Source organism: Rhinolophus sinicus, linkage group LG03 (assembly GCF_036562045.2).
Source record: "Rhinolophus sinicus isolate RSC01 linkage group LG03, ASM3656204v1, whole genome shotgun sequence".
Taxonomy (NCBI): domain Eukaryota; kingdom Metazoa; phylum Chordata; class Mammalia; order Chiroptera; family Rhinolophidae; genus Rhinolophus; species Rhinolophus sinicus.
Window position 1 is genome coordinate 35,407,237 of NC_133753.1, and position 15,653 is coordinate 35,422,889.

The 15,653-nt window shown below is 43.5% G+C and overlaps 1 protein-coding gene across 4 annotated transcripts in view; it reads right to left on the reverse strand.

Annotated features, from left to right (window-relative positions):
- Window positions 1-14,981, reverse strand: part of DAAM1 (dishevelled associated activator of morphogenesis 1) — a 160,845-nt gene extending 145,864 nt beyond the window's left edge. For 2 of the 4 annotated variants that reach the window (XM_074327417.1, XM_074327416.1), the window contains exon 1: window positions 14,863-14,981. Coding sequence is in view for 2 of the 4 variants with exons in the window: in XM_074327413.1 (XP_074183514.1) it covers window positions 14,512-14,631 (120 nt within the window). In the remaining 2 variants the exon portion in view is untranslated. Of the gene's footprint in view, window positions 1-14,511; window positions 14,711-14,862 lie in introns of those variants that run through there. The other 2 variants (XM_074327413.1, XM_074327412.1) reach the window with 1 other exon arrangement.
- Window positions 14,982-15,653: the final 672 nt, after the last annotated feature.

Consider the following 15,653-nt stretch of genomic DNA (forward strand, 5'->3'; position numbering starts at 1 on the left):
TTTAAAAGTGAAAGGTAAATTTGAAAACTGATGAAATGTTTGGTAATTTTAAAGTAATATAAATTATTATAGGTATGATACTGGTATTTTAGTTATGTTTTTAAAGAGAGTCTTGATTTTTTTGGACATAAATGCTAAAATATTTACAGAGGAAATTATAAGATGTCTGGAATATGCTTTAAAATAATCCCAGAGATGATGGAAAGTAGTTAGGGGTATAAATGAAAGAATAGTCATGAATTGATAATTGGTGAAGTTGTGGGTAAATGAAGGATTCTGATACTAGCTATATTAGTAATTGCACATGTGTGTGTATATATGCAGGAAATTTTCAATAAAACTTATAATTTTCATTTTCACTCTACTTGAAGCAAGAAAAGTAGGCATGGAAAGCAATAAGTCTCAGGGAGAGACATTTTAGGAATTTGAATGGGGTGGGGGGGTCCTGAAAAACAATTATGAAGTGTCATTTATTTTTGGATTTTGGATTTTCATCTTAATAATCATCAACAGAAATTATTGGCATAATTTCTGTTATCTGGTATCATGGGCAGAACTTTAAATCACCCCTTCTATTGTCTTTTGACTGAGTGGACCCTATGGATATAATGAGATATCACTCTCATTATTATGTTACATTATATGGTCAAAGGAAGATTACCCTGGGTGGGACCGACCTAATCAGTGAGACCATAAAGTTAGCCTTTTCTCTGGCTGATTGCAGAGAAGAAAATCAGAGAAATGTGCTCCAGCTAGCCTGAAGAAAGCAAACATTCACATGTGAACGGCCAATGTGGGCCATGTGGGTGGCCTCTAGGAGCTAAAAGCAGTCCCTGGCCAACAGCTAGCAGTCCTTAGTCCTATGGTGACAAGAAAATAAATTCTGCCAACATCCATTGAGCTTGGAGGAATCTCCTGAGCCCCAGATGAGAACTGTAGCCTTGGCTGACATGTTAGTTTTACCCTGGTGAGGCCCTGAGCGAGCACCTAGCCACAGCATGCCCAGACTGCTGGCCTGGTGGAGTTTAAAGCTGCTAAATTTGTGGTAATTCGTTATGCAGCAATAAAGCCAATATACCTGGCTAAGCATCTTATACCTGAATAAGACTGCAGTACCTCAAAGGCTACCTCTGCACATGGGTTTATGATTCCACCGGCACCAAGTGAGTACCTAAACATTCAGCAAGTTAACTTTTTAGGCAGTGTTTCTCAAAGGACCATGAATCCAAATTTGAGAAACCTTTAGCCACATAATCCCTTATAAATGAAATATTTCTTTTCGAACACACAGTTAGCTTTAAAGGCAAGATTACACACTTGAGTGCTTTTTACAGTGTAAAGGCTTATACAGCAGAAAAGTCCTGCAAAAGAATCAAATGGAACAAGTTTTGAAACAAAGTTTGACTAAGCCAAATGTATCTCTAAAACCTTAGCTTATCATCACAGCAGGTATAAAATAGTTCAAAGTTTTCTATCCTTTAATATCCTAGCTCACAGTATAAGAAAAATGTGTGCCAGAATCCATTACAATAAAAATTTCTTTATAACAGAGTTTCCCCTGTCTCATGTGGTCCATAAATATTAAGGAATCATCACAGTGATTCCTTGTCCATGATGTATGCATATTTATTTAGAGGGAAAATTGAGATACACATGAAGAAAACAAATGGAAAAGTAAGTCATAGATATTATCGTTAAGGTCTAAAATTATTTCTCAAGTTGAACTTAGTCTGATTCTTTTTAGCCTATCTTTTTTTTTTTTTTGAAATAACATCTTTATTGAGACATAATTCATATACCATACAATTGACCCATTTAACACATACAGTTTAGTGGGTCTTAGTACAATAGTCCCCCCTTAGTCACGGTTTTGCTTTCTGTGGTTTCAGTCACCAGCAATCAACCATCATCTGAAAATATTAAACTTCCCCAACCATCAACATCATCTGCTCCTGACATTCAACCATCAACATAACTCAGATGATTCAAGATCAGCCAAAGCAGACTATCCTCCTTTTCACATAGAAGGCCAATGGTGGCCTAAGGCTGCATCACAATGCCTAGTCACGTGCCTCACTTCATCTTCTAGGCATTTGGTCCTCTCCAACCATCACAGCAAGGGTGAGCACAGTATAATAAGATATCTGAGAGAGGGGGAGACCACATTCACAGAACTTTTATTACAGTGTATTTTTATAATTGTTCTATTTTATTGGGAGTTACTGTTGTTAATCTCTTACTGTACACAATTTACAAATTAAACTGTACCATAGGTATGCAAGTATAGGAAAAAAACATAGCATACGAAGTCAGACAATGTAGTTCGGGAACTCATCCTAGAAAAAGTGCTATGTACCTCATTGCTGAATATCACTACAGTCACCTTCGAAGTACTCCCCTTGGGAAGCTATGCACTAACACCAGCGCCTAGTTTACCCTTCAAAGCAATTTTGGGAGTCTTTCTGGAATGGCCATCAGAGCTGTCGTTGTAGTACGCCTGATGTCCTGAATGTCATCAAAATGTCTTCCTTTCAATATTTCCTTTATCTTTGGGTAAAGAAAGAAGTCATTGGGGGCCAGATCAAGTGAGTAGGGAGGGTGTTCCAATACAGTGATTCGCTTACTAGCTAAAAACTCCCTCACAGACGGTGTTGTGTGAGCTGGTGCATTGTCATGATGCAAGAGCCATGAATTGTTGGTGTAAAGTTCAGGTCGTCTAACTTTTTCACACAGCCTTTTCAGCACTTCCAAATAGTAAACTTGGTTAACTGTTTGTCCAGTTGGTACAGATTCATAATGAATAATCCCTCTGATATCAAAAAAGGCTAGCAATATCACTGCAACAAGTTCTCGAACTTAATTGTCACACCTCATATATAGGGTATGGTACTATCCATAGTTTCAGGCATCCATGGTCCCCCTCTGGGGGATTTGAGACATATCCCCCGCAGACAACGGGGGACAATTGTATATCTACAAACCATTACTACTAATTTTAGAACACTTTCACCACCCCTAAAAAGAAACCCTGTGTTCTGTCTTTTTTTTTAACTGTCATTCTCTCTTTAATACCACGTCATACTAACAAATTTTTCTCTAGTACTAGAAAACATTGGCCATCTGAGACTCAAAATCAGCATTTAGGGAAGAAAAGAACTGAAGGTAGAAGATTTGATCTACAGGCATAACAAATACTGGGAAAACTGAGTTTTGTAGAGTATTGCTTCCTGTAACTACTGCTGTGAACATTCCTTTGAAAACACGAACATGATCCAAATAAGCAAAACATGAAACTACTTGCCAGTGAAAGTCTTCCATGGGGGAGACTCTTCACCTATTGCACAATGTAATTTGTTTAGTTCAGAACCTGAAGACAGAGGATGAACTGGGCTTTATTTAAGTAAAACAAGAGTTCTGTATTCCAAAGGAAAACATCTGGAATTTAAAACAGCATTCCAAAATGTTCACACCCAACATTTAAACATTTTTTACATGCCAAAATGAATGAATGATGTTTAAGGTGTTGCTTCTATGGCTTATGAGATAGTCCATAAAATGCCCAGCATAATATTTCCTCCTAAAACTTAGTTATTTCCTTGCCTCTGCTATGCTTGATAGAAACCTGGATCTGAGATTCTAAGCAAAATCCAAGTGAAAGGAGCCTTTTTATTCTATTTCCTGTCTTTGGTAGTTACAAATTGGGTTCTTTAGTCCTCCATGGTGGCACATGGCATAGACTAAAGAAGGAAACTTGCAACCAAGAAATCTATCCCATGTTTATGAAGTCAGAGAGAAAAGTCTGATGGGAAACTCCCTGAGTTAAACTCAGCTGTGAAATGTCTAGATCCTGCGTAGGACTTAGATTTTTCTAGAGTAGAAGCTAGTGAGAGCATTTACTACCCCTCTCCCACTCACTTTATCTCAAAGGCACTGTGGTGTCGGCCATTTGTGATTGGCTAATTTCTGTTTCCTTATCTTTTAAACAGTAGGTTAACATGCATATTGAATCCTCCCAGGGAAGCATCTTGTAACTTCCACAGGTTTTTCAGTAAAGCCTGCCAAAATGTGACAAAACTTAAAGATTATTAGAAGCATTAGGTTCCACGTATTAGATAATGCACACTATACTTCCTGTAAAGATCAATCCTTTTCACAAATTCAAAATTCTAGAAAAGTTAAAACAAACAAACAAACAAACAAACGAAAAAAACATTCACACCAAAATGGATGCAAAATTTTTAAAAACAAAGCTGGGCATTTAACCAGCCAGCCATCTGGGCCCAGCACACATCTGGAACTAGAACCACACTTCCCAAATGCAAGATCATTTGCTCTTCCCACTAGTTTTCAGTCCTGGCTAAATATCAGAATTACCTGGGGGGCTTTCAGAATCCTGGAGATTGGGTCCAAAGCCCAGATCTACTGAATCAAACTCCCTAGGCATCTCTTTTCCAAAGTCCACCATGGAGAATTCTGATGCCCATCCAGGATCCAGAACCAACACCCAGCCTTCAGGAAGAGGCATGGATCCCTTCAGAAGTCCCACCTATGCCTCTGAGAAGGGGCTCTGGTTTACCTTTTAACTGAAACTGTGTGTTTCTCCAAGCATTATCTTTGCATTCATTTCTCAAGACCTGAGCTTGGGTTGGTTAATTAAAACTTCACAATGTTCCCCCTTTGTACACTGAAAATCTTATCAATGTCTTTTCTGAGGCAAGTCTGAGTGTTGCCAAAGCCCAAATTTGTAGTCACATCTTAAAGACATTCTGTTTAAGGGTGAGGGGTGAAAATGGAATGTCACTGTTAATCCTTTTCAGAGCTCTTCCCACACTGCTGATTTGAGATAAGTTGTCATGTTTAAAGGCTGAAGCTTCCCTCCCCCACACACCCCTTTTTTAAAGCATTTTGGCCTTTGGCAGTAATGACAGAGATGACCTTTTCTTTTCCCAAAGCCTCATCTTCCTCACTCACAGATAACATTACTGATCTACCAACACAGGCCATGGGCTTCAAAGCTGTTTACCCACTAGCCCTGGTGGGCTTGCCCTGACCCAGCATCAGCATCTCACGGAGTCCCCTGTCGTGACCAAGGACATATCCTTCAAACGTGGCTGGCCTCCCGGGCAGTGGTCATGGAAGAATGGAGGAGTGACCCCAAAGGGCCTAATCCACTGACCTTTACTTTGCTCTAACCAACTGCCCAAATAAATAAAAACAGCAGGATAGCTCAGTTTCCCAGATGAATTCCAATTTATCCTTAAATATCCAAGCTTGATACAGTGTTTAAAGTTCTCAGGCCATCCAAAATCTGTCAAAAGGCTCTCAGCTGGGGCTGATTTTGCCCCTCAGGGGACATTTGGCAATGTCTGGAGACATTTTTGGTTGTTACAACTGGGGGAAAAGTTGCTCCTGGCATCTAGTGGGTAGAGGCTAAGGACGCTGCTAAACATCTTACAGCGCACAGCACAGCTCCCACAACAAAGACAGACCCAGTCTGAACGCCAAGAGTGCTCCGGTTGAGAGACCCTGGATTGGGTCATTTGCCAGCTTACTGCTGGATAAATGTTTGAAGAGACTCTCATCGCAGTTCAATTTAGTTTAATAAGGATCACATACTCAAAAGTCCTTTAAGGGCCACGGTGCTGAAGAAATAGCCTGGAAACAAAGTGGCTGTGGATGGGCCACTAGAGTGTGGTGTGAGGTCTGCGACAACGCAGAATGTAAGTGCTCACTAAAATCATTCCAATTTTTACAATAACACTGTGCCGGCCAAACAAAACACGACAGCTGCATCCTGTGTACCACTGGTGGTCAAACTGTGGGGTAAAGAGATCTTCAATTTAAACAACCAGATGACACTGTCGAGCCTCGGCCCTTATATCCTACAGAACTTACGGATCCCTGGGACTAGAGGACGTGAGTACGTAGAAGCTGTTCAGTTAAGGATAACAGACTAAGGTTCAGGTCTTGAGAGTGTAGCTCCAGCCAAGAACAGGGTCTCAGGTACTTTGTGCTAAGGGCAGGGGCCAGCTGACCCTAGGGAAATCCAGTGGCTATTACACCAATATTACACAACACCACATAGGGAGGTCATTACTTTAAGATGACACCTCGCTCATACAATTTAGAATTTTCACATTGTTTGACAGATGAGGAAACCAGAGGCTCAGGATATTTCAAGGAACTGCCAAGATTGCCCCAATCCGAACTTAAAATCCACTGGTGTTTCTTTTTTTCCTCTGTGCGATAGCAAAGCAGCAACCAAAAGGCAAAGGGATTTCATTCAAGGTATCAAACATTCGTGACTAAACTCTCCACCAACATAAAGAAGTTACATGTAGATGTTAAATTGAAACCTCCTCAGCATCTTCCTCACTCCTCATCAGAAACCTCATTAACACATTGGCCCCAAGTCACTGCTTTAAGATCTCTTCCACAGAACAGAAGAGCTCAAAGCGGGTTAAACACCTCCAGCCCTCCTGTCAGAGCAGGCTGTAGCAATTCGAAAGCCTAGTCAGCAGGAGCAGAAGGACACGCCATCTGAATATCCCCACGTGTACGCATGCTTTCTGGTGGAATTCCTGGCCAGAAGAGACAGTATAAACAAAGGCGATCCAGAGGGAAACAAATGATAAGATAAGTGAAACCCAGTAACTCCCTCTGTCCTCCCTTCCACCTACTTCCTCCAACTTGTTCCATCAGAAAAACAATCTGGAGAATTAAAATGTAAGCCATCCCGTCTCTACTGCCACACAGCTCCCTCTCCTAAGGTAGGAGATTAAAGGGGGAGCTGTGCTTCTTGGTGAGGCCGGTGATTGTGGCTCCCCTTCTATGGAAACTGGCGGCCTGAGGACAGCAGTCTCCCTGTGCCCAAAGGGAGGCCCTGAGAGCAGAACTTGCAAGGAAGCCATTCTCTGGTCCTCCAGACTCAAATTACAACCCAAGGAGTGTAGAAGGTAAAGTATGGAAGAAAGGAAGCTTCAGTTGCAGCCTGAAAAGAAATTGGGTCAAACTAAAAATAACATTTTTTTATGTTTCAAATCAACCTCTTAGCAGAAAATGTTATAGGCAAGGCAGTGTCTTGCTGCAGCTCCTAGAATATCTGTAGTTGGAAGTGCTACCTACTCACAGAATGTGAAGCCTTAAACAGGTCATAGAGGTTTCTAGGCCAATCCAACCTCTATCCTTGATTTTAAAACTATCAAAATATAATAACAGGCCATTCACTGAACCTTCCAAAAACATGACGCAATCTCAGCCATCAGCTTCAACTCAGCACAATTGATTCCACAACCTCTCTGATTATTAGTTCAAATTACCATTGAGCGCTGGGGAGGGGAGAGAAGTACCTCTAATGCAATCCCACTGTGGCACACAAGCAGAATAGGAAACAAATTATCATTGTTGTTTCTTTTGCCACCATCATCCTAAATCAAAAAACAACCATTAATATGGGATAACTGTAAATGCATTTAAAAAAAAAATCCTAAATCATTTACCTTGGACAGAACCATAGGAGACTGTCTGTATCCACAAATGCACCAACTTTCAAAAATAAAACAGAGAATGCAACAAGGTCCTTCATATGGCTTAATCTGTCCATTTCATTTTCTTTAACTTTTTACAATAAGTTTTATACTAAATTCTCAGGATTTAGAAGGGCTCCTAGTCTAACCTTGTTACAGAACTGCAGTTTCTAACTTAACTTGTGTCTAGACATTACACTGCGCGGTTTTACCAGATCTCTGTGAAACAAATGCAGACACACACGTACACCTAGACACACCTGAACAATCTGACTCACCCGGTCAATGATGTTGACCACCACCCTTCACTCTTCTTCTAGGGTACAAATCTGCAGAAGCTTTGTAAAAGAACAGCGAAGGCAGAAGTAGCAAAAAACACACTAATGACTTTGGTCACACCCCCAAGAAAGGGAAAAGACCGAGGCTATGGGGCTTTGGCAAAGTTTCAGGAAGTTTCCCCTAGTCTTCACCCACTCTTCACAAGTGGACACCTGTCAGAAGCACATATAGTTCCTTTGCCAGCTGTTGGCAAAGTCTTGCCTCCAACTCAGGGGGTCTGGAAAAACTAAGACCCCCACCAGTTCATTTTATATTATGACACCATCTTTTGCCCGCAGCAGGAATGACGATGTACTGGTATCTCCACAGTGTACTATCCAGCCTCTTTTGGGGCCAAGAGCACGATGAGTTACAAAAAAAAAAAAAAAAAGAAAGAAAGAAAAAAAAAGTTGACTAGGATTACAGGTGCAGTTTGTGGCTCCAAACCAAGGCAAAGCTGAGCCATGCCCTTGACCTGGTTTGTACGTCACTAACAAACTGAGCTTAGCCAACAAGCCAGAATATAAAAACCCATCTCAAAAACAAAAGATGGGCATCTGTATTCCCCAGACAATGCCCAGGGCTCGGATCTGGGCTATCTACTCTTGGAAGTCTAAATTCAGAAAGTCCATCTGATGGGCAACATTTGCCAATCTGACGGATTTTTTTTTTTTTCCAGAAATGAAAAGGACAAAGACCAGTTTAATAGGTGACCCTAATTGTGTACCTGGCAGAAATACAAGTAACCTTCAATTCCAATCCTGGTGCAATTTATAGAACAGAATGAGCTCAGGTTGTTACTAAAGGTGAATGACATACTTAGGAAGTATAACAGATGAATGAAAAAATAAAAAGCTTCTGAAATCAATGTCTGTTGAATGAATATTATGTTTGAATAGCCTAATGACTAACAAGCTTTTTGTTTTTATTTTCCTTCCCTGGCAATAATATACTTTTAGGGCATAACTTTCCTATTATTTCCCTACATGATACAGTTTGTGTTTTACTCAATTGTCTTCATCAAATATTGTCAAAGAGGCACAATATCCAGCTTTAAGCCAAAAGGAAAAGATCTATTGTAAGTCAGGAAATCACACCAACTACATTGGAAATTGAACTTGCTTCCCTAGTTTTCCACATTTAATTCACAATAGGGGCTATGGTTTAAAAGAATTGCAATTGTATATTTGATACCAAATTTGGTACACTGTAAAAATAAATAAAACTCTCTCTTCTGAGATGGGGGGAAAAAGCTTATTTTAATATCTAAGGATACTCAATATTAGATTACATGTTTGACTACTGCTCAAGTGTTCATTATTTTCTTTTCAAAAGAGCTTTTACAATTTATGTTAAAAGACAACAGGGAGGAGGGAAGAAGCCAAGAGGTTCTGGGAGTCTTACCTCTGAAGGCAGGCTTCTGGCCCTGTTCTAGATAAGAAGGGCTTTCTTTCTTCAGATAAGGGATTCAACCTACTGAAAAGTTATCTCCACTAACAAATAGGGCCTAATGCTGGACAGGCTCCAAAAAGATTCGGGACATAAGAGCATTTCCTTTTTCAAATAGTTTACCGATCGTTCACATAGCAAAACGAAGGGAGTTCAAAGGTTTTATCGTGCAAATAAGCAAATACAACGTTTTTTTAATTTCATGCTGTATTTTCTGCTCCAGTAAATCAGACTGTAAGAAATCATTAAGTGTAGAAGCAGTTTCATTCTCAATCAACCTAGCACTTACTGACCCAGCACTGTTTCAGAATTAAGAGATGCAAAGGAAGCTGTGGCTCCCTCATCTTGATGGAGAGAAAAGAATATAATATATAGGAAAACTAGAGGCAAGGCGAGAGTGTGTGAGGGGTGGGGGTATAAAGAACTAGACTGCCTGGGTCCCTAACCTGGTCTGCCACTTACCAGCTGTGTAACTGGAGAAGGCAAGTTCCTTTACTCCATGCCTCAGTTTCCTCACCTGTACAATGGTGACAATAGTACCTACTTCATACAGTTGTTGTGAGGTGGCGATGGTTTAGAGTTTGACTATTGGTATCACATTAACGGTAAGTGTTAAGTTGTGTGGTCAGGGGAAGGGCTCTAAGGGGGAAGGAGCAGAGTGGGTAGTGAAAGCTGAAGGATAGGATGGGAAGACTTCCTGGAAGCGGTGGCACTCAAGCTGAATCTGAAAGCACAAGGAGAATGAAGACACTCAAATAAGTGCACAGTCCAGTTTAGGAGAACCATCACTGCAGAAGTTCACAGACAGAGGTAAAAATCAGGTGAGTTTAAACATCAACAAGGAAAATAAGCTCCCCAGAGATGAGGGGTGTGTATTTGGTAACGTCATTATAACGGGGGGAGGGGGGCTCTGTATGCTTGTTGCTGGGCTGCTGGGATTTCCCATTTAACTCATTTTTAGCCTCCTGTACTATGAATGCACACGCACTCTGAAATGCTCAGTTCTCTGTTCCTAGAACAGTAGAAAAGATGCCAGAAAAAGAAAAGGTAACCACGTTTTCTTGCTGCTGAAATAGTCTGCTAGAGTGGGGTGTAGGTCACCAAAATCAACTTGTATCTCTTCACCTGTCCTTCCTTCAGTGGGGGTGCTAAGTAGTGGCATGGGGGAAGGTTGGGGGGGGGGCACTTCAGCTCCGTCCTTCAATTTCATTCTATCAGCAGTTCTCAGTTACCCTAAGCACAATCTGTATAAAAAGACAGTACACTTGCTAAGTGAGTGTAACTTCAACAGAGGTATTGTCAGCCCTGGCTTGCCCACCCTGCCCTACCAACATACAGAAACTGCCCTCCTTCCCTATTGCTTAAATGTTACCTGTGCTATCAGTTGCCCCTACACTGAGTTCTCAGGGAAACCACGAATAACTGACGCTGTGTTTTAAGTTATACATTCGTTTAGATTTCCCTCATTACCAAGTTAGAAATTGTAATGTCAAAATAAGTGACAGCAGTCTACATTCCTTATTCAGAGGAGAAAAATTAAAAACGAAATAGAATTTTCATTTTGCCTGGTGTCCCTTCTAGAGATTAAACAAGGTTGTTAACCTCAATTGGCAAGGTTGCTTTGTTTCCTGCAATGTAAGGGTAGGCTTAACACTTGGAAATACCAGGAGCATGACACGAAGCCAGAAGGGGCCCCACAGAAGTTACAAGCTCTGTGATTATTTCCTGAACCAAACACCTAACAGGCTCTCAGTGGTACCAAGCTTTGTTGGAAAAACTTGTTTCCCCCTGATCCAACAGCTGTAAGTGATTTCACAGAACTCAAGATTTTCAAGCCAAAGCCACTCTTTATACCATCCCCAAAATATTTACAAAGTGAAACACTCAATCTTAACTGTATTTTGTTTGTAAACACCTTATTTGTTCTAATGATCATACTACCAATACCAAATGCAGCCTTCTAAACACAGTAGCTCAAATAAAACCACACGCACGTTCTTAACACCTACAGCGTGTCCACAAAGCAAGAAAGCCAGTATTCAAATTCCTTGGCACCTATTCATTGAGCTCCTAGGAGCACCACCCAAGGACATGACCCACCACACCCTTTACTATCACACCTCCTCACTAATTCATACTTCTGAAAACACACAGAACCCGACTTACTGGATGGTAACAGAATGGTACAAATATTGGACTAACGTCTCCCACCCTGTTCCTCTCTCACATCAGCCAGCCCAGGACAACTGATCCTGTCTATAGAACAACTCCATCCCACAGGAGAGGTTACTGTTCAGCTCTCTACCCAGATGGTACCCTGGGAGTCATTGGTGGCCTGGCAAAAGCTTCTAGGTATCTTTGTCTTAGTCTCTCTCCCTATTCTCCCATCATATACCTCCTGGGCAAGTTACCTGGGCCAAGGATAGTACAATGGAAAGAAATCTAGAAATGTCTGGTTTAGGGTTATAAGAATTATAGGAGGAAAAAAGTCTATGTGGGTGAATGTGTTTCAAGAGCAAATAATTATGAAACATGTTTCTATTTCAAACACATGGAAGGCCTTTTATACTTCAAATCACATGCTACACAGGAATTTTGGTTTATGCTGAGAGGCAACTGCTTGACAGAAAGCTAAGAGGAATATTACAATTGATGACAGAACTACCAGTGGAAATAATACAGCTCTTGGATCTCCAATCCTGGCTCCACTACTTTATATTGATTCAACAAATATTTATTAAATACCTACATGACCAAAAACTGCTTTAAATGCTGGAGAGATAGAGATAGACAAGACAAAGACACTGCTCTCAAAGATCTTAGGGGAGTGAGGAAAAAACCCATACGTTGGAATTGGCGTCAGAATTATAGGGAGACAGTAAGTAAACAGGTAATTAAATGAGACTGTTTTTTCAGTTAATGATAAGCTCTAGGACAAAAATAAAGAGTGAGTGATTCTAGATCCAGACCTGTAATAAATGCAGACTTCTCAGAACCCACCCCCCCTCCAAAAAAAAGAGTGAGTGACAACTTCTAATCCCACGTCCTCATGGGGATGTAACCACCTGCTTCTTAGAGATGAGGACTGTCAACCACGTGGCACACAGCATCTGCAGCATTCATTTACCTGCACACATAGAGAGATGCTCACAGATACACACACACACCTTAATGGCACTATCTGTCATAATCAACCTTGGTATGAAATGAGAGCAGAAGGAAAACAAAATATTTGTGAAATTTAATTATACTTAATGCAATTACATCACAAATAACTGCATTTGTCAAGAATCTGTAAAAAGGCAAAACCTAAACAATGCTAAGATAAAAGGATAAATAACAGTCCAGATCCTGGGTTAATAGCAGTAGTATTAGAGATAATATTACAAATAGTAACATGGCTACCTTGCCCACTTTGCAGCACTGCCATGAAGAGCCACATTATTTTTCCATACAATAAGGCTCGGTGTCCGTAGCTGGGTTTAAACTCTAGTGTTCAGATTTCTTTGAGAAAAATAAAAGACAATGACCAAATCCTTCTTAGCGTCACAAGATTTTATACCTTGAATCAACTTTAGGAAACTCTCTGTACACTCTCCCCACATTACCAACGAGGTCCCCAGAGGTAAAGCGTTCACCTAACAGTGGGATAGCCAGTGATGACAGAGCCAGTGTAGGGCCAGCCAGGCTTTTAGATTTTATCAGAACTACAAGGGATGGCAGTGACTTCCAGAATTCAATTTCAGTTACTGTCCCTAAAGACTTCAATGAGTTGCACCTATGGCAAACTGAGGATCTTTACTGGTGGCCAGAGATTTGTCTTCAAGCAGAAGAGAGAGCCCCCTCCCTGAGAAAGCTGCTTCCAACACTATAATACATGTTACTAGGAAAATGATGCAGCTAGCCTGAAAGGGGAAAGATACCTTTCAATTGTAATTTTCAGAGTTTGCCTCAGGAAAAAGGCTCCAAACAATTATGTCTGGGAAAGGAGGTGGAGAGACCAGCCAGGTATGGGAACTCCAGAGAGAAAGGGGCTAAGAATTGTGTCCAAGATATTTACAAGAGAATGGACAGAGCCCCCGGGCTGTGAAAGGGACGAGGAGGAGAAAGCAGCTGGGCCCAAAGCAAGTACTTGACCACACCCACAGGCCACGCCCTCCCAGCTGCCAGCAGAGCCACATCGAATTGAAACAGCAGTGAGAGCAGTTAAGATTCCGACGGCAGGAGTCGCCATGGCAACGGGATTCATCTTGCAGGCAAACTCCGCTTCAATTCACTAAGTCCTTCTCGAGCCTCAAGAAACTACCAGCTTAATGGGAGCAAAACTGTCACGGGTGGCATTTACTGTTGATGCTCACCTGGGGGTGGAGATGGGAATCAAGGGGGCGGGGTTGGGAGAAAGGGAATGTAGGTAGCTATTCCTGGGCCCACTAAAATATTTTATGAGGGCAAGAGGCAGAACACCCCAAACCCAGGCTGTCAGCAACTCGAGAGCAGAGCCATTAGCAGGGTTTGATGAATGAGTAGGCGAGCGAACAAGAGGGGCAGGGGAAGGAAATCCAGAGGGCTTTATAGAGTTCTCGGGCCTCGTGCACGTCTCCAATCGGAGGGCAAGTGGATCACAAGACGCTGGATTTTCCGCATCAGCTGGGAAAACCCGATTACCCAGCCTGCCTGCCCCACAAGCGAGCCTTATCATTAGATTATTTGACACCCCACCGCTTTACCACCTCCCAACCCAGGGCTCCGGGCAGACGCTTCGCCCCAGCTCAGGTGCTCTTTGTCGAGGGAGCAATCAGTGCAGGGGGGACGAAGATGCGCCCTCCCCGGAGGGACTGGGGGCAAAAGAGCTCTGAGGCTCCTCGAACCCGGTCCGCAGGCGGCGCAGCCTCCCCTCGCCGCTGTGCGCCAACACCCCTTGCTCCTTCTGCAACGCGGGTTTCCCCTCCTGCCTCTTTTGAAACCTCCAGCTTACAACTTTGCCTGAATTACAGTCACCCCATCCCTTTCGAATGAAGCGTGAAGTGAGGGTGTCAGGGATGGTGGACGTTCTGCTCAGAGTCCCTCCTTCCTGGTCGCCACCTCCGAATCCACCAAGGCTGCCTCAGGATTCCCCCTCCGCCAGCAGCTCCCGACAGCAGCAGTGCGCGCAACCCGCAGCCGAGGCCACGACCCCCAGCGCCCCATCCCCCGGGTGCCTGCAGCAAGACGGCTGTACCTGGTACCCTGCCTGCTCTCTTGGCATCCGAGCGCCTCTGAAAGAAAGGAGGGAGGGACCCTCATCCTCTGGGGCGCCTTCCTCCGGGCTCGCAGCGCTTTGCGCCGTGCTTGCAGCCATTTTTCCAAATCCAGCTTGGCAGCCCGGAGCTGTCTAGGTCCTGTTCGCACCCAGACCTAACCTGAAGGACGGGTTTAATATTTACCTACTGGCCCGGGAGCTCCAGGGAAGCAGCGGGAGGGCGCGCCGCAAACCCAGAGCCCGGCCCGAAGAAGCGCGCCCACCTCCGCTCCACCGCTTGGTGCCACTTAATGAATGAGTGCGGCGGGCGAGGCGGCGCATCCCCCTTACCTGAGCAACCCCTGCATGCTGGAAAGGCGGCTCTGCGCTCCGGGTACAATGGGACCCGGTTAAACAGTTTCCTTCACAGCCGCTCGTAGGTTACCAACTCGCAGGTGACATCACCCTCTCCTCCGCTGATAGGATACAATGTAGCGCCCAGTGCGCATGGACTCCCCGGCCTGGCCCATCGACTCCTGGTAGTTGTAGTCCCAATACCGCAAGCAGAGCCTGGGTAGCCACGCTACCGAGGTTAGCACAACTACAATTCCCGACGCATTCCTCGGCATCTTCCTCCCCGCCCCTAGTCCCGCCTCCGCCGGGACACCCCGGCCCTCCCCTCGTTGCAGCCTTGCAGTGTTAGCGGTGGCGGTGCAGAAGCTAAGCTGCGGGCTGCGCGGGCTAGAGACTGGGGGAACCCTGCCGTGGTGCTCTTTGACTTGACCTCCACTCGTCCCTGTGAGGGCTCTCAGGGCCCCGAAGGGTTCTGGGCTAGTGCGCACCGGCCAGGCAGCTCTGACCAACCCTGCTCTGTTGGCCTCAGCTGAAAAGAGACGATTAAGTCTCTCACTGTCTTCCCTACGCGTAAACTAATTAATAGGACGCACGGGTTTCTGGGTTAAATGCGGTCCTGGAATTCCCCCAAGCCCCAGAGGATGAGGCGAAGCCGACCCCGCAGGAGAGAAATCCCCGCGTGTCCCACTTGGTACAATTCACCTTTCTGTCTTCTCTTCACCTTCTGCCATTTAACGGAGTTCGCGGAGAACAGCTTAGTTGGCTGAGCTGACAGAATAACGGAGGCT